We start from the raw sequence: 18,588 nt of genomic DNA on the forward strand, positions 1-18,588 counted from the left end.
TTGCAAACTGTCAATTCCACTGTCCACCTGTGATTAATACAACTTGTTTTGTCTCTTTCCCAGAACTACCTCTCTCGGAACTTTTACAATCTGCGTTTTCTGGCACTGTTCATTGCATTTGCCCTGAACTTTATTCTACTCTTCTACAAGGTCAAGAAATGCTTCTATATTGTCTTCTGTCACTTTAAATATCTGACAATCATTTGATTAGTTTGACTTACTGTATGTGTAATACCATCTCCAGGTGTGAGGTGACATGGTTGTGTAACAGGGTTCTGACCTATACATTACATATAACCAGGGTTAGGGTCAATTCCAATTGAAGGAAATCTGTTCAGGAAGTAAACAGATATTTAATTTCAATAATAAAAAAATAAAAAAATAGCATCTATTTTCAATGACTTCTCAATAAACTGAAAATTAGAAATGATTTAATTCAAACGTTTTTCAATGTTTTAATTTTTAATTCAAATCAGTTCCTGAATTGGCGGCCTTCAATTCGAATGCATATAATATCATGTTAAATGTTGGTCATGTATTTGTTTTTTTGTGTCTGCCTGTGTCCTTCGTGCAGGTGTCGGACAGCCCCCCTGGAGAAGGTGATGAGGTGGAGGGCTCTGGCATGTTTGAGGGCTCTGGGGTGGGGGCGCTGTTTGAGGGCAGTGGGCTGTTTGAGGGCTCAGCGGAGGAGATGGAGGGATCTGGTGGGGAGGAAGGAGGAGACGAGGAGGGCCCAGTCTACTTCTTCTTGGAGGAGAGCACTGGCTACATGCAGCCCACCCTCACCTTCCTGGCCACCCTGCACACCGTCATCGCCTTCCTCTGCATCATCGGCTACAACTGTCTAAAGGTGAGGCTCCTACAGTAGTAGATGCTGCTACTACTGCTACTACTGCTAATACTACTGCAACTATTGCTACTACTACTACGACTACTACTACTGCTGTTACTGTTACTGCTCTACTACTGCAACTGCTACTTCTGCTGCTGCTGCTGCTGCTACTACTACTACTACTACTACTACTACTGCAACTGCTACAACTACTTCTGCTAGTGCTACTGCTGCTATTACTACTGCTGCTAATACTGCTACTACTACTACTACTACTACTACTAATATTACTACTACTACTATTATTACTGCTACTACTACTACTGCTGCTACTACTACTACTATTACTACTGCTTCTACTACTGCTATTACTGCTACTGCTACTAATATAGCTACTACTGCTGCTGCTACTACTACTGTTACTACTACTAATACTGCTGCTGCTACTACTACTACTGCTACTACTACTACTACTGTTGCTGCTGCTACTACTACTACTACTACTGCTACTACTGCTACTACTACTGTTGCTGCTACTACTACTACTGCTACTACTACTACTACTACTACTACTACAGTAGACCTCAAGTGTATCTGTGCCCCATAACCGTTAACACGAGTGATCTGTATGATGACCTTTACATGAACGGCTCAATGACAACAGAGAATGTGTGTTCCTCTCAGATCCCTCTGGTGATCTTTAAGAGAGAGAAGGAGCTGGCCAGGAAGCTGGAGTTTGATGGTCTTTACATCACAGAGCAGCCTGAGGATGATGACATCAAAGGCCAATGGGACAGACTGGTCCTCAACACAATGTAAGCATGGACAGACAAGCTCCTAGACGTCCTCCTATACCCACTAGTATTATTTCATCTATTTCATCACTGCTTAAATGATGCATGTCTTTGGAACTCAGTACCATTTCCAATTGTTTATTCACAGCTCTTTCCCAAACAACTACTGGGACAAGTTTGTTAAGCGAAAGGTAAGATGCTTTCTTTTTCTTTCTTGGAGGCTATGAGTGGATGAAGTTGGTTGAGTTGGTCTTTGGATGGAATGTTCCATGATGTGTCTGTGTGGCCAGGTCCTGGATAAGTATGGCGACATTTACGGCAGAGAGAGGATTGCAGAGCTCCTAGGCATGGATTTAGCCTCGCTGGATGTCAGTCAACAAACTGATAAGAAGCCGGAGGAACCCGACAATTCCACGTTGGCCTGGTATTAACCAATGCTGTTATACTTCTCCAATCTTATAGTGGAGCTTTTCATTGTGTTATTGAGCCATTTAAAAAAACAATATTGTTAACCCTACTACACAAATATCTGAAAGTCATTGACTTATTATTTTTCAGGTTTACATCTGTTGACTTCAAGTACCAGATCTGGAAATTTGGAGTTGTGTTCACAGACGGGGTAAGAGGGATTATAGATGAATAGTATTCATCTATAATGAATACTATATTTTGGAAAGTATTCAGACCCCTTGACTTCTTCCACATTTTGTTACGTTACAGCATTATTCTAAAATTGATTAAATAAATAAAAATCCTCAGCAATCTACACGCAATACCCCATAATGAAAAAGTGAAAACAGGTTTAGAAATGTTTGCAAATTTATTAAAAATAAAAAAACAGAAAACCTTATTTATATAAGTATTCAGACCCTTTGCTATGAGACTAGAAATTGAGCTCAGATGCATCCTGTTTCCATTGATCACCCTTGAGATGTTTCTACAACTTGATTGGAGTCCACCTGTGGTAAATTAAATTGATTGGACAAGATTTGGAAAGGCACACACCTGTCTATATAAGGTCCCACAGTTGACAGTGCATGTCAGAGCAAAAACCAAGCCATGAGGTCAAAGGAATTGTCCGTAGAGCTCCGAGACAGGATTGTGTTGAGGCACAGATCTGGGGAAGGGTATCAAAACATTTCTGCAGCATTGAAGGTCCCCAAGAACACAGTGGCCTCCATCATTCTTAATGGAAGAGGTTTGGAACCACCAAGACCCTTCCTAGAGCTGGCCGCCCGGCCAAACTGAGCAATCCGGGGAGAAGGACCTTGGTCAGGGAGGTGACCAAGAATCCGATGGTCACTCTGACAGAGCTATAGAGTTCCTCTGTGGAGATGGGAGAACCTTCCAGGACAACCATCTCTGCAGCACTCCACCAATCAGGCCTTTATGGTAGAGTGGCCAGACGGAAGCCACTCCTCAGTAAAAGGCACATGACAGCCCTCTTGGAGTTTGCCAAAAGGCACCTAAAGGACTCTCAGACCATGAGAAACAAGATTCTCTGGTCTGATGAAACCAAGATTGAACTCTTTGGCCTGAATGCCAAAGAGACTAGTCAGGGTCGAGGGAAAGATGAACAGAGCAAAGTACAGAGAAATCCTTGATGAAAACCTGCTCCAGAGCGCTCAGGACCTCAGACTGGGGCGAAGGTTCACCTTCCAACAAGACAACGACCCTAAGCACACAGCAGGAGGGGCTTCGGGACAAGTCTCTGAATGTCCTTGAGTGGCCCAGCCAGATCAAGGACTTGAACCCGATCTAACGTCTCTGGAGAGACCTGAAAATATCCAACCTGACAGAGCTTGAGAGGATCTGCAGTGAAGAATGGGAGAAACTCCCCAAATACAGGTGTGCCAAGCTTGTAGCGTCATACCCAAGAAGACTCGAGGCTGTAAATGCTGCCAAAGGTGCTTCAACAAAGTACTGAGTAAAGGGTCTGAATACTTATGTAGATGTGATTTTCTTTATGTTTTATAAATTTGCAAAAAAATCTAAAAACGTGTTTTTGCTTTGTCATTATAGGGTATTGTGTGTAGATTGATGAGGGGAAAAAACAATTTAATCCATTTTAGAATAAGTCTGTTACGTAACAAAATGTGGAAAAAGTAAAGGAGTCTGAATACTTTCCAAATGCACTGTATGTCTTTATACTGTAAATTGCAGACAATAAACTGTATATTATTTCTATATTTTTCCCCCCAGACTTTTCTCTATCTATGTTGGTACACGATCATGTCCTTGCTTGGACATTACAACAACTTCTTCTATGCCTGTCACTTGCTGGACATAGCCATCGGTGTGAAGGATCTACGTACTATCCTGTCCTCCGTCACCCACAATGGGAAGCAGGTAGGAGCTGACCAGTAAGACTCTTCCAGCCTCCACGTTTAGTGAATGTGCTGCTGATTCTACTCATTCCCTGTTTCCCTCCTAGCTCATGATGACATTGGGCTTGTTGGCAGTGGTGGTGTATCTCTACACTGTAGTGGCCTTTATCTTCTTCCGCAAGTTTTACAACAAGAGTGAAGATGAGGATGAGCCGGATATGAAATGTGATGACATGATGACTGTGAGTCAGGGTGATAGGTTTTCTGTCTCTGGTCTGCTCTGTGTGGTATACAATATGCTGTATAGTAGAGTCTACTTACTCCTGCACTATGTTCGATGTGCTCTCTTCCCTCAACCCTTCGTCAGTGCTACCTCTTCCACATGTACGTGGGCGTGCGTGCTGGCGGTGGCATAGGGGACGAGATCGAGGACCCGGCGGGAGACGTGTACGAGCTCTACCGGGTCGTCTTTGACATCACCTTCTTCTTCTTTGTCATTGTCATCCTGTTGGCCATCATCCAGGGTAAGACACCTGTCCCTCTTATGCAGTCCAAAATACTACCCCACTACTGTACAGTATACCTCAAGCAAGGGCCATTTCTGTCTGGGCATACTGAATGGATGGAAGGAGATATCTAGTCATAATTCCATTCTACAGTGAGAGATGTGACGGCTGTGAGCTTGTGTGTTACCTACAGGTCTGATCATTGACGCCTTCGGAGAGCTCAGAGACCAACAGGAGCAGGTTAAGGAAGACATGGAGGTAGAAATCATTTATTTCTATTGCTTCTTTGACTTTCATCAGTTTTAGGTGAGTCAGTCAGATAGTTATGCACATACCACCATCTTGTCTACTGTTTCTGTTTATTTGATTATTGTAGACCAAGTGCTTCATCTGTGGAATTGGAAGCGACTACTTTGATACGACGCCGCATGGCTTCGAGACCCACACCCTAGAGGAACACAACTTGGCCAACTACATGTGAGTGTTCTCCCTGTCAGGCAGTCAAGTGTGTCCATGCCCATCAGCCATCACAATGACCTGCCTGTCTGTCCTCTGCAGGTTCTTCTTAATGTACCTCATCAACAAAGACGAGACAGAGCACACTGGCCAGGTGAGTCTGTCTGTCTGTCTGTCAGTCAGTCTTTCTGTTTGTGGCACCAAGTGCCTCATCTTTCACAGCCATTCATTTCAATTGTCTGTCTCGTCTTTTCACCCTCTATCCTGCTGCCCTCTGTTCCAGGAGTCGTATGTGTGGAAGATGTACCAGGAGCGAGCGTGGGACTTCTTCCCTGCTGGCGACTGTTTCAGGAAGCAATATGAGGATCAGCTTGCATAACCATACTGTAACGTACTATTACAATTAGTGGTTTAATAACCATACTGTAACGTACTATTACAATTAGTGGTTTAATAACCATACTGTAACGTACTATTACAATTAGTGGTTTAATAACCATACTGTAACGTACTATTACAATTAGTAGGTTTAATAACCATACTGTAACGTACTATTACAATTAGTGGTTTAATAACCATACTGTAACGTACTATTACAATTAGTGGTTTAATAACCATACTGTAACGTACTATTACAATTAGTAGGTTTAATAACCATACTGTAACGTACTATTACAATTAGTAGGTTTAATAACCATACTGTAACGTACTACTACAATTAGTAGGTTTAATAACCATACTGTAACGTACTATTACAATTAGTAGGTTTAATAACCATACTGTAACGTACTATTACAATTAGTAGGTTTAATAACCATACTATAACGTACTACTAGAATTAGTAGGTTTAATAACCATACTGTAACGTACTATTACAATTAGTAGGTTTAATAACCATACTGTAACGTACTATTACAATTAGTAGGTTTAATAACCATACTGTAACGCACTACTAGAATTAGTAGGTTTAATAACCATACTGTAACGTACTACTAGAATTAGTAGGTTTAATAACCATACTGTAACGTACTACTACAATTAGTAGGTTTAATAACCATACTGTAACGTACTATTACAATTAGTAGGTTTAATAACCATACTGTAACGTACTACTACAATTAGGTTTAATAACCATACTGTAACGTACTACTACAATTAGGTTTAATAACCATACTGTAACGTACTACTAGAATTAGTAGGTTTAATAACCATACTGTAACGTACTATTACAATTAGTGGTTTAATAACCATACTGTAACGTACTACTAGAATTAGTAGGTTTAATAACCATACTGTAACGTACTATTACAATTAGTGGTTTAATAACCATACTGTAACGTACTACTAGAATTAGTAGGTTTAATAACCATACTGTAACATACTATTACAATTAGTGGTTTAATAACCATACTGTAACGCACTACTAGAATTAGTAGGTTTAATAACCATACTGTAACGTACTATTACAATTAGTGGTTTAATAACCATACTGTAACGTACTACTAGAATTAGTAGGTTTAATAACCATACTGTAACATACTATTACAATTAGTGGTTTAATAACCATACTGTAACGTACTACTACAATTAGGTTTAATAACCATACTGTAACGTACTACTACAATTAGGTTTAATAACCATACTGTAACGTACTACTACAATTAGGTTTAATAACCATACTGTAACGTACTACTAGAATTAGTAGGTTTAATAACCATACTGTAACGTACTATTACAATTAGTAGGTTTAATAACCATACTGTAACGTACTATTACAATTAGTGGTTTAATAACCATACTGTAACGTACTATTACAATTAGTAGGTTTAATAACCATACTATAACGTACTACTAGAATTAGTAGGTTTAATAACCATACTGTAACGTACTATTACAATTAGTGGTTTAATAACCATACTGTAACGTACTATTACAATTAGTGGTTTAATAACCATACTGTAACGTACTATTACAATTAGTAGGTTTAATAACCATACTATAACGTACTACTAGAATTAGTAGGTTTAATAACCATACTGTAACGTACTATTACAATTAGTAGGTTTAATAACCATACTATAACGTACTACTAGAATTAGTAGGTTTAATAACCATACTGTAACGTACTATTACAATTAGTAGGTTTAATAACCATACTGTAACGTACTACTAGAATTAGTAGGTTTAATAACCATACTGTAACGTACTACTACAATTAGTAGGTTTAATAACCATACTGTAACGTACTACTAGAATTAGTAGGTTTAATAACATACTGTAACATACTACTAGAATTAGTAGGTTTAATAACCATACTGTAACGTACTATTACAATTAGTAGGTTTAATAACCATACTGTAACGTACTACTATAATTAGTAGGTTTAATAACCATACTGTAACGTACTACTAGAATTAGTAGGTTTAATAACCATACTGTAACGTACTACTATAATTAGTAGGTTTAATAACCATACTGTAACGTACTACTATAATTAGGTTTAATAACATACTGTAACGTACTATTACAATTAGTAGGTTTAATAACCATACTGTAACATACTACTAGAATTAGTAGGTTTAATAACATACTGTAACGTACTACTAGAATTAGTAGGTTTAATAACCATACTGTAACGTACTATTACAATTAGTAGGTTTAATAACCATACTGTAACGTACTACTAGAATTAGTAGGTTTAATAACCATACTGTAACGTACTACTAGAATTAGTAGGTTTAATAACCATACTGTAACGTACTATTACAATTAGTAGGTTTAATAACCATACTGTAACGTACTATTACAATTAGTAGGTTTAATAACCATACTGTAACGTACTACTACAATTAGTAGGTTTAATAACCATACTAAACCATAGTGAAATAGCTGTACTAAACTGTACGGACCAGGGTGAAGGCACATATATAGAGCTAGACCAATAGAGGGCTTTTGTCCCTCTCATTCGAATAGGCCAAACACATGGAAACTAAATGACTGCATTTAGAAGATGTGTTTGTTACCATGTCAGGGTGAAACATTCTGTGACAGTAATTCTTGAAATGTGGGAATGAATGTGGGAAGTACTCCCTATTGCCAGCACACAGAAATATGCACAATAATGAAGTGCATATGTAGCAATAACAATTACATATTTCAATCAATGTCATCTCTCACACAGTGCACATTGCTTTTCTGTGTTTGTAGACAATACGAATGTACATTTTTGTTAAACTTCAGTGCCTAAATCATTTGAACAAACTTTATTAGTTGCATGCAACAGCAGAAACTATTGATATTGTACAAAAATTGTCATTATTGGGGTACTACTTTCTACTATAAGCCCAACTGGAGTATAGTGGCTGGTACTTTTTCTTTTAAAACTATTTTATTTATTTTTTAAATTTTAGTCATTTAGCAGACACTCTTATCCAGAGCGACTTACAGTTAGTGAGTGTATACATTTTCATACTGGCCCCCCGTGGGAATCGAACCCACAACCCTGGCGTTGCAAACTCCATGCTCTACCAACTGAGCTACAAGGGGCCACACAAACTATGTACTCTGAGACTAATGACACAACAATCTCTTGGATAATATTTTACAATTCCGCTTGAATTTCCATCTCACTGGAACAGCTCTATAACCACTCATATAGTACATTGAATGTGTTGAGTACAGTATTTTCTTTAAATGCTCTTCAACTGCTACTTTTCAACTGACATTTGTGTTGCATACACTACAACAGATTTTCCTGAAACCTTCTCTGTATCTGTTTAATTATTACTAATGTTGATAATTCTAAGTTTTCTCAATATAACTAATTATGGTTACTGTGCTGTTAACGTAGTAACTAGGGTTTGTGTTGTTTTTAGTTTATTCAATGTCTTGTAATGCTGACTCTAGTCTATGAACACAATGAATGCATTATTGGATTCAATACATTGTTTAGTTTGAGAGAACTCACAACTTTGTGTTCTTAAAACAAAGATTGGTTAATTAATGGGTTTGTTCATTGGTTTATTAAATAAAGGTATTGATGCACTTACAGTTTGATGTCGGTTTCTTTCAGTAGAATATTATACCAATTTATAACACAGTCAGTGCCAATGAATTAGGTGATTTTGATTTCTTAACTTAATATTGGGAAGATATTTAGCATGTGATGGGGTGGCTGCACATTTAGTGATAATTTACTGCAGTGTATGTGCACAACAGTTGAACCGTAACACAACAAATCAATGATTTCTTTAGAGCTTGTTCATTTGACTACACGACAGTATTCCAATAAAAAGTGAATTTCCGTCCACATTTTTCAGTATTTCTAAACAACCACTGGTAGTCACTGTGTATTTTCTCCAAGCCTCACTGCCTGAACACCCTCCGGTCCCATCCTTCTCCTTCCCTGTTGACCTGTCCGTCCAGCAGGAGAGAGGAGGTGGGGGAGGAGGAGCGGGATGCCTGGAGCTGCAGAGTGGGGCTCGAAGAGGAGGCCATCCAGCTCAGGCTGTCCATAGAGTCATTGAGATAGGGCTGGGCCTCGTGCTGAGGGCAGAGAACATAGCGTTCTGCATGATGATTATGATGATGCACCTGGATGGTTTCCAGAGGGCCCATGTTCTTCCGGTAGGAGGGGTGAGGCAGTCCAAAGGGCTCCCAGCCTCCCAATGGCCCCTAACAGAGAGCCTGAGGGCTCCCAGCCTCCCAATGGCCCCTAACAGAGAGCCTGAGGGCTCCCAGCCTCCCAATGGCCCCTAACAGAGAGCCTGAGGGCTCCCAGCCTCCCAATGGCCCCTAACAGAGAGCCTGAGGGCTCCCAGCCTCCCAATGGCCCCTAACAGAGAGCCTGAGGGCTCCCAGCCTCCCAATGGCCCCTAACAGAGAGCCTGAGGGCTCCCAGCCTCCCAATGGCCCCTAACAGAGAGCCTGAGGGCTCCCAGCCTCCCAATGGCCCCTAACAGAGAGCCTGAGGGCTCCTCCATGTTGACATAGAGCAGGTCATCAGCCTCCTTCTGCTCAGGCATCTCCTCAAGGGCTTTCTCCAGGTCACAGCGCAGAGAGGGGAATCCTGGGCGGTCCTTAGGACTCAGCAGCGAGCAGGAGAACATCAGGAAGTAGCTACAGTATGAATGAGAGGAGGGGACGACTGAGGCTCATACAACATGAGAAGAAATAAACACAACTTCAGGTACTCCATGAAAATTACGTTGGTTGCCTCTACTGTTTACCATCAAATAATTATAATTTAGTGTACAGAGGATTTACGTGTACAGATCCAGAACTAGGAACTCACAAATAAAAAATTAAAAATTTACATTTAATCCATTTTAGAATAAGGCTGTAACGTAACAAAATGTGGAAAAATTTAAGGGTCTGAATACTTTCCGAATGCACTGTATGTTGCAGGATTTTAAAACACAAATACAGAGGTGTACATGGAGTACATAATGTAGCCAGACCAAGTCAAGAAAGATTGCTCACCACATCACTCTTGGTGGTGTAAACTCTGTCTGCCAGGCTCTCGATGGCGATCCATTTTACTGGCATCTTTGAAATGCGTCCTTGTCTATAGTCCCCATTATAGATCTTCTTGGAAAGGCCAAAATCAGCCACGCAGACAGTCATATTCTCATTCAGCCTGCAGGACAGATATGTACAACATAATAAACACTGTACTGTTACTTGTTTCACTCAACATGCTAGACTTTCACAGAACAATATTGAAGAGTATGTGTGAGAAAGAGCGGAACACATTGACAAAACCGAGAGGTGCGAATCCTCACATGCAGTTTCGCGCTGCCAGGTCTCTATGGATGAACCTCTTGTTGCTCAAGTATTCCATTCCCTGTGCAATATCTGTCATGAACTTCACCAGCATCTGAGAAGGCAGGGACTGATGGGTGGAGAGGAGATGGAGAGGATTAGATAAGGCAGTTTTCTCCAACAGGGGGTGCTATATAGCAGCACAAATGGAAAATGTGAAAGGGAACAACGCAAAAATGTATTTGTGTAACATAAACTTTTCCGATCTGTGTGGGAGGGAAGGGAACTGACCAAAGGATTGTCCCCAAGTCCAGAGTAGAGCAGGAAACTGTGCAGGTCCCCATGCTTCATGTAGGGCAGGAGGACCACAGGGGAGGGGTAGCCTCCTCTCTCTACTGCCTGCAGACACACCCCTACATGGAGGACAGGGAATAAAATAATGAATCCAGTCAGATAGTTTGGAGTTTATAACAGACCCTTATCAGACACTTGGTTATTGACCACATTTTAATAGTAGATGGATGAAGTTGTGACAAGTGACCCAGTCTGTCTCACCAAGGAGTCTCATGACGTTGGGGTGGTCAAACTCCTTCATACAAGCAGCCTCCCAGAGGAAGTCCTCCATCTCAGTGCGAGTGCAGATGGAAACTAAGAGAAGGAGAGAGGGAGGAGAAGGTGGCTCACGTAAAACTGACATACATGGGGGCATCTGACACTGTCTGATCACTCACTCTTCATGGTCTTCACAGCCACTTTGAGGACAGTCTGTTCATGCACCAGAAGCCCCTCCATGACAGAGCCAAACTCCCCTGCAGAGTAAGACATGGACGTGTTGTTAGTCAGGTGGGTGTAGCTGGTGATCTAAGCCTCCCTGGGATGTTTACTCGTAGCCTGAGTAGTTAATGTCTAGGTTACATAATGTATGATAAAGGCTTCTGTCAGAGCTCACTCACCCTCTCCAAGGGTCTTGCCCAGGGTCAGCTTGTGTCTGTCCACCATCACGTCTTTCTGCTTCAATTCATCACTAATCACCAGGCTGTTCACTGTTGAAAGGGATAGATAATACTCTCATACACTGAAACAGGGATTTCTAAAAACATGACATCTTGGAAAATAACTTTAGCATGAATCCTCCCCCACTGTCCTTAAACAACTGCCAAAACATAACTGAGTGATCCCTTACAGGGGATGTTGTCCTTGTGAAATCCCGGCTTAGTAACACAACCCAGATCATGAAGCCATTATTGTTAAGCTGCTCCAGGCTTACAGTATATGTTTTCTCTTCCTGTTTACCTCACCATAACAATGCTTTATTCACTCTATTAACAAACAGATCCCAAAACTATGATTTAGACCAGTGGTTCCCGAATGCTAGAAGGTGGGCCTGAGTGAAAAATTTTGGGAACCCCTGATTTAGACCCTAGGAATACTAGCAGTATGACTCTACCATGATCTGAACTCTGTTCTCAGTTCAATCCACAGGGATGTGTTAACAGCCAGATCATGACACTACTCTGCTTCTCCACATCTGGCACAGAACAACATTGAGCAACAGGATGAAATCTAAGCCTCAACATCTGTTCCTGAACTCTCACCCTGCATGACACATCATTTTAGGCATTCACTTAAATAACTAATATATCTGCTCACCCTGCACTGTTTCTCTTACATCACTGGCATGACAACTCACATGTGGCTTCATTTGACTGCCGATTGTAGGTGCGTCGGGCGCAGTATCTATAATTATAATTGCATATACGATGAACCCTATCAAGGCCAGACTGACAGCAATCCCCATGACCACATACCACCAATGCCAGGAGAATGCCTGATGGGCGGACACATGTGAAAGAGAGATATATGTCAGCTATAGTATTTCAGACATTATACTGTGCTACTGAATAAATCAACCTAGAAAACACAGCCCCTCAAATATTCATTTTGAATCTCCTGCTGTTTTCCCACTCTCCTTGACCCATCCCAGCCATCCTGTTGTCTCCCTCGATTCTGTCCAGACTCACCAGGCTGTTTCTGTTTGAGGGATTGGACTGGGCTCCAGGGGCCGCAACCTGCAACTGTCCAGGAGGCTAGAGAGAGGGATAGCTAGCTCAGAGGACTCAACTGACTCCATAACTGCCTAAGATAGGGAAACAGAACAACAGCAAAGATGCCATTACACTCTCTCTCTCTGTGTGTGTGTGTGTGTGTGTGTGTGTGTGTGTGTCACAGTAGGTTTATTTTGTGTAAAAAGTGCTACATAGGTTACCTGGGACATGTTAACAGTGAGGTATTCTACTCTGTACCCCAGTATTAGGCCATTTAATCTGCTTGGTGGCTTGGACCAGCTGGCAATAACATCTGTTCCATTAAACAGTCCACTCACGTTGTCTGGTGCTGCCTCTGGCACTGTCAGATACACACAAAAAGGAATAATGTGTACAACATATTAAATGATCTGTAATATACACTACCGGACTCATGTTGTTAAAACCAGTGTGTATTTAAAGACAAGTTCTGTGCATAATATTTATCTTATTAAGACAACAATGTAAATAAAGACATCTTTGTATGTCACGTTGTGAGTCATAGCGTGGGCGTGGTCTGTACTGGACCCAGCCCGGTGATGTCATCACTGAGTGTTCCACTGCTGATTGTTTCAAGACGTGGCTCTACCTCAGCCAACAAAAACACAAGCACCTCTCCCTCTATCCCTCCAACTGTCTTTCCCTCTGCCTATGTCCCTCTCACTCCTCTCTAACTCGGACTCATGGAGCAGTTGAGAGATGTACTGTAGGTGAGAGGGATAAGATATCTTTCCTAAATATTCCTGTACATCTTTGTGGGGAGGTCGGGAACATGTGCTCTATTTACAACACAAAGTATAGCACACACACCTTAAAGATCTGTGCCACCTCATGCGTGTGCATGTTATTTTCAGATAAAGCGACAGAGTAGAGTCTAAATGGTTAGGTTACACAAAGAACTCAGATTCATGAGTCTTTTACTGCATGCAACAACAAATATCTTGTTTTTCTCCTTCACACAGTCAACATCCTTTAGTTAATCAAATCAAATGAATCCAAACTTACATTCTCACAGCACAAGGGAGTTTTCTTTTAACCCTAAAATCAGGTTACTGATTTAATTGAATTAGGAGGTTTTTTCAGCCGTTTTTCCTGACTACTTTTTACTTTTAGAGGTCAGCATGTGTTGATGTACACTACACGGCTGTTTCTCCTTCCAAAGTCTATTTTTATTCCTTTTCCTTGACACAAACATGTCTACATCACAGACTGTGGAAAGCATGAGAAAAAAGAAAGTTTATCCTCTAGCCTTAATTCAAACACACTGCAGCATTATGGACACAGCAGGACTGCACCACCTCTGCCAAACCATGAATAGAGAATGTTTAATCTGTTTCCCTCCAGCCCTCAGTACCTCCTCCTTCACTCAGGCAGCTCGCTCAATATAGAGGTTTATATTTAAAACACTGAGGATGGAGAGGAGGAGTGTTCTTACTGGCAAACTTTACTGTCTATTACCAGCCCAGAGGAACAGCACTGAAAATCTTAATTTAATGTCGGGTCCTTATCTCTTCAGTTTATTCTATCAAAAAACACTTGAGAATGCTTAACCAATTCCCAAATAGTTTTTTCAAGAACAATCTTTGTCCCAAAACCCGTCTTTCACAGCGAGTCACTCAACTGAGACTACTCTCGTTGCTCCTCCCATATTCCCTGTAAGTCACTGAGCTCTGCTACATAGGTGTTGTTGCACTTGTTGAATTTCCTTATTGTAAGTCACTCAGGATGAAATCAACTGCTAAAATGACTAAGAAATGTAGACGTGAATACAAATAACTGTCACGTCCACTCCCGCTCGACGTCACCGGTCTACTAACTACTGGTCCTGGCAACCCATCTTTACGTACACCTGGCAACCCTCATTACGCACACCTGCGTCTCATCATCAGTCACACCTGGACTTCATTACTCCCTTGATTACTTACCCTTCATGTAGCACTCTTTTGTTACTAGTCATCAGGTAGTATTGTTTGCGTTTTCATGTCCGATGCGGCCCTTGTTTTCCCTGCGTCTACGTTATAATAACGAAAAACATTATCAGTAATAGAATGCTATAAATACTGATGGGTTGTGGGTAGAGGATCGTGGCATACAGCTTACCTCCTTCAGCTGTGCGCAGTGTTACCCATGGTGTCCACGGGGAAGCACCTTGACTGCTACGGCAAGCCACCTATCACGTCATAGTAGGTGTAGGGCTTCAGTTCAGGGGTCAGGTGTTGAGCAGGGGGTACATTGACATTCTGATTATGGATCAGGTGATTACGCAATGGGTTGCGGTCAGGACTAGACGGAGCTGCCTGAAATATCAACCATGGTATACACTGAGTGCACAAAACATTAAGAATACATTCACCTGGTCAGTCTATGTCATGGAAAGAGCATGTGTTCATAATGTTTTATACACTCAGTGTATAACTTCATGAGCAGTTACTTTTAGATTTGATTTGGCTCTGTATCTAGACTATTCTATAGTCAGTCACAACAGTTTCTTGGATGAGTCTTACCTGTATAGAACACACAGAGACAGGATATACCCCTCCAAAGCCAGGCACCCAGGAGATGTGCAGGGAAGAGTTGGTGACCTCTTCAGCTTGGACTTTCTGTGCCTGGGAGGGAACCACTACGCCAAGACAGAGAGAGAGAGATAGTCATGGATAAAACCAATCCAATCAGCATGTTAAGAAATGTATGTTGCACCCCTGCCCTGTTGGTACGGACCTGTCACTGTTCCAGAGGCTGAGGTAGCCACACCTTTACTGTTGTGGGCTTCACAGGAGAAGCTGCTGGTATGGTTGAGACCTAAATGGTGACAGTCAGAGGTGGTCAGTGAGATAATGAATGCTTTTGATTTTATCAACACTCTTTTATGAAAGAATTGCTTCTGAAAACATGTTTTACATCGCACAATACATAGCAATAGAAGCATTTTTTCCTCGTGTCACTATTTAAATGTTTAATTTTTTATCTTTAACTATGCATTGTTGGAAAAGGACCATTAAGTAAGCATTTCACTGTTAGTCTACACCTGTTGTTTACAAAGCATGTGACAAATACAATTAGATTTCATTTTGATTCGTTCTACGTGCAGCATGCAAATGAGACAGTAAGACAGTCTTTGCCTGTGATGTTGAGAGTGGAGGGAGAGTGGGACACCGGGTCCTGGAGCATGTTGAGTGGTCCTCCGTTCTGCAGCCAGATGATCCTGACTGGTTCTGGAGGCCCATGGGCCACACACTGCAGGCTGAGGCTAACATTAGCCACCACTGTCACGTCATGAGGCTTCACTGAGAAATGAGGGATTCCTGGAAAAGATGATGAACTTTCAGTAAGATACAGTAGAATATAGACAGAAATATTATCAAAAATGAGAAAAGGGACACTTTACCCTCCAGCTGAATGTGCCCCTCCTGAGACATCAAGTCCTTCCTCCCCACTGTTCACATTATCAATTCTGAGGACAGACAGATATATTACTAAAAATAAGATGCCTTGTTGTTCTGACCGACATAATGTAAAGAGAGAGAGAGAGAGTCATACTGAAGAAAGACCTGAGTTCACTGATGGTCAGCCAACCTCCTTCAGTGACAGGCACTTGCACTTGATTGGTGTCAGTGTAATCAAGGGATTGACCGTCCCTCAACCACACCACATCCGGAGGCTCCTCTCCACCCCCATCTCCCTGGAGAGTACAGTGTACCTGCACCGGCTTACCCAGGGACGAGGTTACGTTGGCCGGGCTCTTCACAAACTGAAACGCTTGATTTAAAAAACAGGGGGGACACCCATAACACCTCTGAATGTTAAACTGATATTCAGTGACTATTGCCCATTAATTAATTAAAAGATTAATGAATACCAAGTTCACTAGGGGAAGCAAGAGTTAAGAGTAGTTTACCATTAAACAGAGAGTAAAATTCATTCATTTTAATAGTAGCCTATAGATGTAGGATCTTAATTTGAGCACCCTCTTGCAGGAGAACTTTACTGCACTGCAGGACATTTAAAAGTTGTAGTGTATTTGAGGTTTAAAAAGGCTTCTGAAGTTTGTAATTTCCACTTTGAAATATCAGACGTGATTTCCCCTTAAGAAGAATGTATCAAACCCTACAAAAATGTCCATTAATTATAATCCACATAATAATGAACATTTTCTGTTGCTGCAGGATTATTTTCCTGCTGTAGCAAACTGGCTCAAATTAAGATCCTACATCTGGAATCCTATATCAGCCTAAAACCTTCATAAGTAAAATAAACCATAATGAAGGAAAAGCCTATACTTTTTAGAAGGTTTTTCAAATAATAAAATATACGTTATGACAGCGCCTCCGTTATCGTCCATGCTGACTCACCTGGCACAGGTAGGCCTACCACTGTACCTATATCCATCAACAGAAGAACAAATAACGGTACACGCCCTCTGCCGCCGTTCATCCTCGTTCAGGTTTGCTCTTGAAGAATAAGATTGCTCTCTACTACGACAAAAAGTATGCCTCATACATATTTGCATGATTCCTGGCAAGAATTAGTCATCTTCCTCGCACAATATCCAAATGTTAGACTTTATTTCTTGAAGGTTTCAGCCGCTTTCCACAAAGTTACATTTAGACTATGCCATGGGAATTCTTTAAATTGTTTTGCTTCTTCAAGGAGTCGAATTCAGAAGGTAGGATACATAAAATCCAGCTTGTTGGCCTTTTTTCGATACTGAATTTAGTTTATAATAGGCGAATAGTGCGCGAGTATTAGATATGCCTACTGTCTCTCAACATCGGTTGAATTACTCTATGGGCAAACTTCAGCTCTTGACATTTTTTCCCTCCATTCCTCCTCCCTCCCCTCTCTTCACTTACTTTATTGACCTTCATGCACACTCAACCGTTGAAGAAACAGTGAATTGAGAAAGCTTGTGAATGAATACTGGCTATGAGAACAAAATCATACTTTTATAGTATTTGTTCCCCCCAGCAACATACTATAAATAAATACTTGTTCTATTTCTCTGATGTTGAAAAGTAGGCTGCTGCTTTTTATTAACCCTTTAACTGTCTCCTTGAAAAAAAGAATGTGAAAAGTTATTTCACCTTAACACCCTACTACTTACAGCTCAAATAATGTTGATATTTATTATGGAAATTACAGAGCTCTACCAGGCGGTTCATACCAATTGTGTATATAAACACTGGATTGCTGATGCTATGTATTGACCAATGAGAGGCTTTTAAGCTACAGGTTGGCCATATTTGCACTCTTCAGAATATGCAGTCCTCCAGAGCAGGGTTTCCCAAACTCAAGCTTTGATTATTTCAATCAGCTGTTATGTTGGACCGAGTTTGGGAAACCCTGCTCTATAATGAATGGAATTCTACAGTACTTCAATTAAATGTTTCAAGGACCAAATGACATGTATTTAAGACTTTTTGTTGTTGTAGTGGGGACAGTAATATTAGTACTTTCTAAAAATCATACTTTAAGAATTTTATTATACATTTTTTTAATTTGTGGATGTTTAGCTCACATCATATAATTTTAAAGTATGCATTAAGGTGTCTGTAATAGAATAAACGTGGCAAAAACAAATGTTGACATTAGCCACTGGGCAAAAACAGGTTGAATCAACATTGTTTCCACATCTAAATCCACTGTCAAAACATGATATACCAGCCAGTTGAGAAAACAGTGAAATGGTTAATGAGATTATTATTTTAGAGACAGCAGGCTTTACACATACAAAAACGAATTTATAAGCCAACTTTTTTATCATAACAATTATGTAAATAAAAGAAATCTAATTTAAGGGGCAAATTTCACTCCTCAAAACAAGCCGGA

At 40.7% G+C, this 18,588-nt stretch overlaps 2 protein-coding genes across 2 annotated transcripts in view; one reads left to right on the forward strand and one right to left on the reverse strand.

Annotated features, from left to right (window-relative positions):
• Window positions 1-7,521, forward strand: part of LOC121541906 (ryanodine receptor 1-like) — a 77,937-nt gene extending 70,416 nt beyond the window's left edge. Inside the window, exons 95-107 of the mRNA XM_041851288.2 lie at window positions 64-150; window positions 575-850; window positions 1,517-1,647; window positions 1,775-1,817; window positions 1,917-2,050; window positions 2,185-2,245; window positions 3,829-3,975; window positions 4,061-4,195; window positions 4,321-4,477; window positions 4,653-4,717; window positions 4,836-4,936; window positions 5,018-5,069; window positions 5,199-7,521. Of these exons, the coding sequence (XP_041707222.1) occupies window positions 64-150; window positions 575-850; window positions 1,517-1,647; window positions 1,775-1,817; window positions 1,917-2,050; window positions 2,185-2,245; window positions 3,829-3,975; window positions 4,061-4,195; window positions 4,321-4,477; window positions 4,653-4,717; window positions 4,836-4,936; window positions 5,018-5,069; window positions 5,199-5,294 (1,485 nt within the window). The 3' untranslated portion in view covers window positions 5,295-7,521. The remainder of the gene's footprint in view (window positions 1-63; window positions 151-574; window positions 851-1,516; window positions 1,648-1,774; window positions 1,818-1,916; window positions 2,051-2,184; window positions 2,246-3,828; window positions 3,976-4,060; window positions 4,196-4,320; window positions 4,478-4,652; window positions 4,718-4,835; window positions 4,937-5,017; window positions 5,070-5,198) is intronic.
• A 2,000-nt stretch (window positions 7,522-9,521) lies between these two features.
• LOC121541324 (tyrosine-protein kinase receptor UFO-like) lies at window positions 9,522-16,178 on the reverse strand. Its single transcript, XM_045207938.1, has 15 exons — window positions 16,148-16,178; window positions 15,882-16,064; window positions 15,481-15,561; window positions 15,267-15,382; window positions 14,933-15,059; window positions 13,062-13,084; window positions 12,700-12,815; window positions 12,487-12,506; window positions 11,632-11,745; window positions 11,410-11,487; window positions 11,234-11,326; window positions 10,970-11,091; window positions 10,699-10,808; window positions 10,397-10,553; window positions 9,522-10,033 (listed from the first exon to the last, which is right to left on the reverse strand). The coding sequence occupies exons 1-15, from the start codon at window positions 16,176-16,178 to the stop codon at window positions 9,995-9,997; spliced, it is 1,410 nt and encodes a 469-aa protein (XP_045063873.1). The 3' UTR covers window positions 9,522-9,994.
• Between the last annotated feature and the right edge of the window lie 2,410 nt (window positions 16,179-18,588).

Source organism: Coregonus clupeaformis, chromosome 27 (genome assembly GCF_020615455.1).
Source record: "Coregonus clupeaformis isolate EN_2021a chromosome 27, ASM2061545v1, whole genome shotgun sequence".
Classification (NCBI taxonomy): domain Eukaryota; kingdom Metazoa; phylum Chordata; class Actinopteri; order Salmoniformes; family Salmonidae; genus Coregonus; species Coregonus clupeaformis.